At 39.4% G+C, this 5,860-nt stretch overlaps 1 protein-coding gene across 1 annotated transcript; it reads right to left on the bottom strand.

Annotated features, from left to right (window-relative positions):
* Window positions 1–1,417: 1,417 nt before the first annotated feature.
* On the bottom strand, window positions 1,418–5,634 carry LOC104160498 (carboxymethylenebutenolidase homolog; the record flags this gene model as incomplete). The annotated part of the gene is made up of 4 exons (XM_009698627.1): window positions 1,418–1,707; window positions 2,726–2,817; window positions 4,271–4,413; window positions 5,527–5,634. Coding segments are annotated over 4 exons (523 nt in total), but the record flags the coding sequence as incomplete, so codon positions are not given.
* Between the last annotated feature and the right edge of the window lie 226 nt (window positions 5,635–5,860).

Here is a 5,860-nt window from a genome sequence, read left to right as displayed (position 1 = left end):
GGTTTCCATCTTAGGTGCCATATTTCTACAAAAACAAATACATAATGAAATGCAATACCTGTCCCACAGCAAGACACTCTGAATTCTCCAAGAAAAATGAATTTTGACAAAAGACTCCTCATTTTCACAGTCTTCCTCTGTCTCCGGAGAAATTTGGCAAAGCTTAGCCCAATTCCCTGAGATATCTGTTCATTCATGTAAAAAACCAAGCTGGAATGGTTTGCCAGCCAAGATACTACCTTCTGAGAAACCAAGGCTCTTTTATTTAAAATCCATGTGAGACAAAAGTTGTAGGGAGTTCAATTTCATCATCTCTGTCTCTTCTCATAGCAACCCTGATAAACTGGGCATGAATCCATAGCTGGGAATTGAATTCACACTTTACAGATGATCTGAACAACATACCCACGTTGCTTTCCTCTGGGAAGGTTTGTGCATTATTATCCTCCCATTACCCCAGAGCTGCACAGGCACACGCATCAGACATGCCTGCACCAGTGAATGGAGGTATCTGCAGTTCTCTCATGTGAAACGGTTTGTCCTCTATATGCTGAGTCCAGAACCATGTCGTGACTGCCAGGAAGAACAGAAGTCACTGTCTGGCCTTTCCCTCTGTTTGTAGGCCACTGGGAAGTCGCACAGATCCAGCCCAAGGACAGGATCAGGGAGGGCATCACGGAACTTCTCACCTCCGATGTGGAGGGACTATTTTTACCAGCATGACTCATGGCAACAACGCCCTGCAGACCTGAAAAGGCTTTCCCTCCACTGGCTGGACCCTCTAAGAACAGGCTCTTCTCTCCTGACATCAAACAGCAAGGAGGTGAGAACACAAGGTACAGTGCCCAAACCAGAGAAGAGCACTAATCTCTGACTGAAGGCATAAGCCAAGGGGCAAGCGAAGCTTTTGCACTTTTACCTCCAAGGTCTCTATGAAATCTTTCTGAAAGACAGGAGAGTTTCTTTATTATCAACTCCACATGGTGGAGAGAGAACTATTTTCTTACAGGAGATACACAGTGCATTGCAGGACGAAGTGGAAGGAGTGATGTGAAGAAGGGGTTCGAGATGGAGGGATGGCTGAAGAACCACTGGGAACCTTCCAAACCAGAACTCAAAGCTGAAAATCTCGGAGCTGAAAATCTCACAGCTCAGCAACTCTAAACACATCTTTTAGGAGAGCATTTCTCAAGCATAGGCAGAGTTTCAATGAATTTTTTATCATACTGACATTAATATAAAAAAGTGAAACTTTCAGATTCTAGAAAATATCCCATATGAGATTACAATAATTTTAAGACACACAAGATCAAATTTTTAAATCTCTTTTACATTTATAGCTTTCAGCATTTGAAAAGCCATTTCTAAGCATCTACTTAGAAAATAAGTGCAAATAAGTACTGCTATTGCAAAAGAGTTTTACAAACTATTTTGATGGGTTTAAGAACCTTTTAATCAATATACTCTTTTTTAATTATTTTTTGATATCCTACAACAACTGATTTATTTTATGGGCATTTATCTATGCTAAAGATATTTATTCAGCCAGTTGATCATATCCTTTCTTCCTTCTTCAATATAAGGTTTATCTTGAGGGTTGATATCTTCTCTTTTGCGATGTACAAACCCATGCGTCTGTCCAGGGTAAATTTTAACTTCATAAGCAACCTTACAGTTTTGCTTAAGCTTCTGCTCCAGTTGAGTGACCTGTAACATAGAATGTTCCATGCTGGCTGAGTACAGAGTTAACATGTTATGTATTTACAGTCCTCAAACTGTCCTGTTTTTTTACTTCTCTGGGAGATGGACACAGTGCAGCCTTGCCCTCGTTTTCTCTTCTATTAATTTTATACCCAAATGCATTTCTGTTTCTACACTTACTTTATTTAACTAGGCTTTTATGTCCAGTAAAATAACAGCATGTGACTGTATAAAACTGCAAAAAAGAATATGGGTTGCTGTAATAATGCCTGTAAAGGTAAAAACACCTAATGCTCAGTGTTGTGAGAAGGTTAGCATGTATTGATCACTGTACAAGTTACTGCTGATAGACCTCACACACACAAAAAAAATGGGGCAAGATTTTGAAGTAATTTGAAATTGAGAGAGGCAAGGCACTGATAAAAAATCAGCAGTTCAAAGCTACTGGCATTTTTGGCAAGAAAATTAAAGCCAACCCCACTCAATGAAAGCGTGTCTTCCTCTTTGATCCCCTTGGTAGATAACAGTCTTTCTCCAGTCATTCTCCACCTGGGCTCCCCAGGAAGGCTGTTGACAGAGTACCAGAAGGGAGAAGCTCTGCCAGACAGTGGGGGAAGGAAAAGGATAGTCATGGGATTTTTTAAGTCTCCTGCAACTAGTGATTCCACCAGTATAGGTGGGGACTTTCTGCTGATTTTATGCATCATCAGCATAATTAAAGAGGGTCTCCTATCTTAAACTTGACAGAAGTCTTCCTTTGGATTCTTGCTTTTTTCCTCCTGGGAGTTCTCATATACAAATCATCCATATTTTGCAACAGAAACAGAAAAGATTTTTCAGTGTTGTTGTAAAACTTTTTGATTTGGAGACAAACAACATAAATTTGTGTAGAACTACTGTAGGAGTTCATGAAAGAGGAAGAAAAGTGCAAATTAGTTTTCCATGTTCTCTTAAGCAAATATTAAATTACAAAACAAGTATGAAAAGTATTAAAAAAGACAAATATCTCTGATGGGAAACTCACCTTCTCCAATGGGATGATCTCATCTTTTTCAGCAAAAATGAAGAAAGTGGGATGAAGCAAACTGAATCTGTCCTCAAAGAACTTGATCACTCCTAGGCAAGAAGGAGGGCATATACCATGAGTAATGCCACTTAAAGTGGTTAAATCACTACCAAAGCTACACAGTCGAAATAAAATACGTTCTGATCAGTTAGAGTTGATCGGTTTGTAATGGAATTAAACACACTTTGCTTAAAAGTCCCTTTTGTTGTGAGAACTTCCTGTGATTTGGGATGTCATTAAAGACAGACCAGCTCTGTCTGAAGAAGTCAGGGAAGTACTGTTATGTTTGCCCTGTTCTTATAGTTTTCTTTGGGCATCTGCTTCTGACCACTCTCAGAGACAGGGTCGTGTGAAAGATGGGCACTTCAGAGCTGCTCACCTGTAGCCTGGCATGGCCATTTTTAAGATAATTGTAAATATTCGTAATTCCAGATACATGATTAGGATTTCGGTGTACATACATTTATACTGATATAAATTCATAACAAATTGATATTGTAGTTTTGACTATTCAAATATATTTTAATTTAAGTAACAGTAAAGCTAACTAGCTACCACCCTGGCCACTCTTTTCATTATTGAAATTATTACAATGGAAAAGTAAAAAATTAGCAAGTAACATTGTTTAATTGACTCAGCTGATCAGCAAATCAGTGCAGCAAAATAGTCCCCATAAACTTTCCCAAAAAATAGTTTCAACTTACTTTCACCTTGAATGAGTATAAATTGGTCTGGGTTATATAGAAGTACTGAGGTTTATAACAAAAATATTAAAGGTAGCATAAATGCATTAAGAATGGAAGTGTGAGAGTGCAAAGGTTAAAACACAGAGATATAAAATGGTTCATATTAGTAATGAGAGATCACTGCCAGCAGTGACATTGAGGAGTAAGTTGTTCAAGTCATGATCTGAAGGTCTGCATCCTGTGCAGCCCCCAGCCGAGATGACTCACCAGCAAAAGACCCTGCACTCTAACAGAAGGACAGCAAAAAGGTTGCAGCGTATCACTACTGCCATGTCTTTCCAACAGAGGGATAGAATACAGACAACTGTGTCAAACAGGTTTTCCAAACAATGAAAACCAGACAGTAGGCAGCAACCTGTCCTGACTTATGCAGACAGAGGTAAGCAAGATACTGTGGCAAAGATCCACCTCATAGTAACTGCGGGTTCCTAAAAGATATGAAAGATGTGACCAGAAACCATTTTGTCATTGCCAGCCAACAGGAACGTGAGCCATAGTGAGGCCTTGGCATTTGGTGCCCCTTGTACACTATGTCACACAGAAGAGATCCTGGCCATGCTGTTGAATACATAGATCTTGCTCGTTATGATTAAGTGCAAAAATGTAAGTGTGCAAAATCAAATTGCCTAAAGATTTTGTATAATAAAATCACCTTCTTCCATAAGATGTCTGATTTTTTTTACAGTAACACTCCTACAGAATAAGTTCCTGCACTGGTCATGTCCGCTCAGAACGTTAATAGGTATTTGAGACTTACCGTAGAGCGACACCCCTGTCTTCAAATGAGGATTTTTCAGCATCAGATGTTGTACTGCCGCTCCACCCCAGCAAAACCCAATGACACCAATCTTCTTTGCACCACATTGTTCCTTTAGATACTTCAGGACGACATCAACTTCTCTGAGACATGTAAATGAAAGTGAATTAAGGCTCTAGCTCTATTCTCCTGGCCTCCAAGGTGACTGCTGCTCAGAGAGTGACTGGGCATCGATCTGCTTGGGGGAAGTGGTGAGTGATTGCCTTTGCATCGTTCCTGGTTTATTCTCTTTCCTTCACTTATCAAACTGTCTTTATCTCAACCCATGAGTTTGCTTGCTTTGTTCCTTCTATTCTCTCCCCTGTCCCTCTTAGGGGGAGGGAGTGGCAGTATAGGTGCTTGGCTGCTGGCTGGGGTCAACCCACAACACTAGTTTACTATTTATTACTCATTTCTAAAATACAAGAGAAACTCTAGAGGAGGAGACAAAGGAGAAAAATCAGTCTTCCTAAATCACTGTTACTAGAACCTAAGGTGATTTTATAAACAGCAGTCCAATTAATTGCACAAATGACAATAGTTATCATATAGGCTAACACAATTAAAAGTTTGAGACACTCAGCCAGTCAAGAGCAACCTATTATCAGACCACAGGTAAACTATCTCTCATCAGGGAGACAAATTATTTATCAAATTGTGGAAGTAAATTCAAAACTGTTGCTCCAAAATTGGCAGTAACATTATGCAATCAAGCTACGTGTCAGATAAAAATGGGAAAAATAGAGCTAGAAGAATGGGAAAGCTTTGAGCTAGCTGAGATCTGATGGGAAACAAGACCCATATCCCCCAGTTAAATAGTGTTTGGTGACTATGTTTGCACCCTATCTAAAATCTGTGGAAGTTGTGCTGGTCTGTGGGAACAGAACCAAACTGAACTGGAAGGAGCAAACTGCTGCATTTTCTAGCCTTTGCCAGTTCTCTTTTTATTTTTTTTTTTAGTCATTCATCTCACTTCTACTCTCTGCACAGGTAAACAGTGGTCACTCTTATTCTTGTTCAAAGTTCTACTTGTCTCCAAAAAGCACCCCTCACATAACCATGAGCTTGACCCACGAGTTGCATGAAATTTCTGTTTGTGGACATCCAGCTGTATTTGACCCATTAATAATTTAGGATCTAATCCTGCATCTTTACTGAGGCAAAAGTTCCTGTAAGAGAAGGATGTCCACTCGCTGGACAAGGAACAATGGTTGTACTTGTCTATTTTGCCGGCATTTCGGGTTTTCAGCCAGTCATCGAAAGACGCCCAGTCATTAGAAAGTTTCCAAGCTTCTTGTCCCACAAAAAAATCTGGGCAGATGGCTCTGCAAGAAAAATCAAAACATTTCATGTCCATGAAATATTACTGAGAAAGGATTAAAGGGAGGTCTGTGTGTGCTATACAACAAATTCATTTTGTTGAATACGCATAGAATTTAATCTACATCAAAGCACTATACAAGCAACTCCCATTATTTTCCTATGTCTAATAAGGAGACTTAGCATAACTTTCAGATACATTTTGCCCTGTTAAAGTCCATTAATTAATTT

The sequence above is a fragment of the Cariama cristata genome, unplaced genomic scaffold (assembly GCF_000690535.1).
Source record: "Cariama cristata isolate BGI_N322 unplaced genomic scaffold, ASM69053v1 scaffold13424, whole genome shotgun sequence".
In the NCBI taxonomy this organism is placed as follows: domain Eukaryota; kingdom Metazoa; phylum Chordata; class Aves; order Cariamiformes; family Cariamidae; genus Cariama; species Cariama cristata.
Note: the sequence above shows the minus strand (reverse complement) of the source record. Positions and strands in the feature narration are given on the sequence as shown.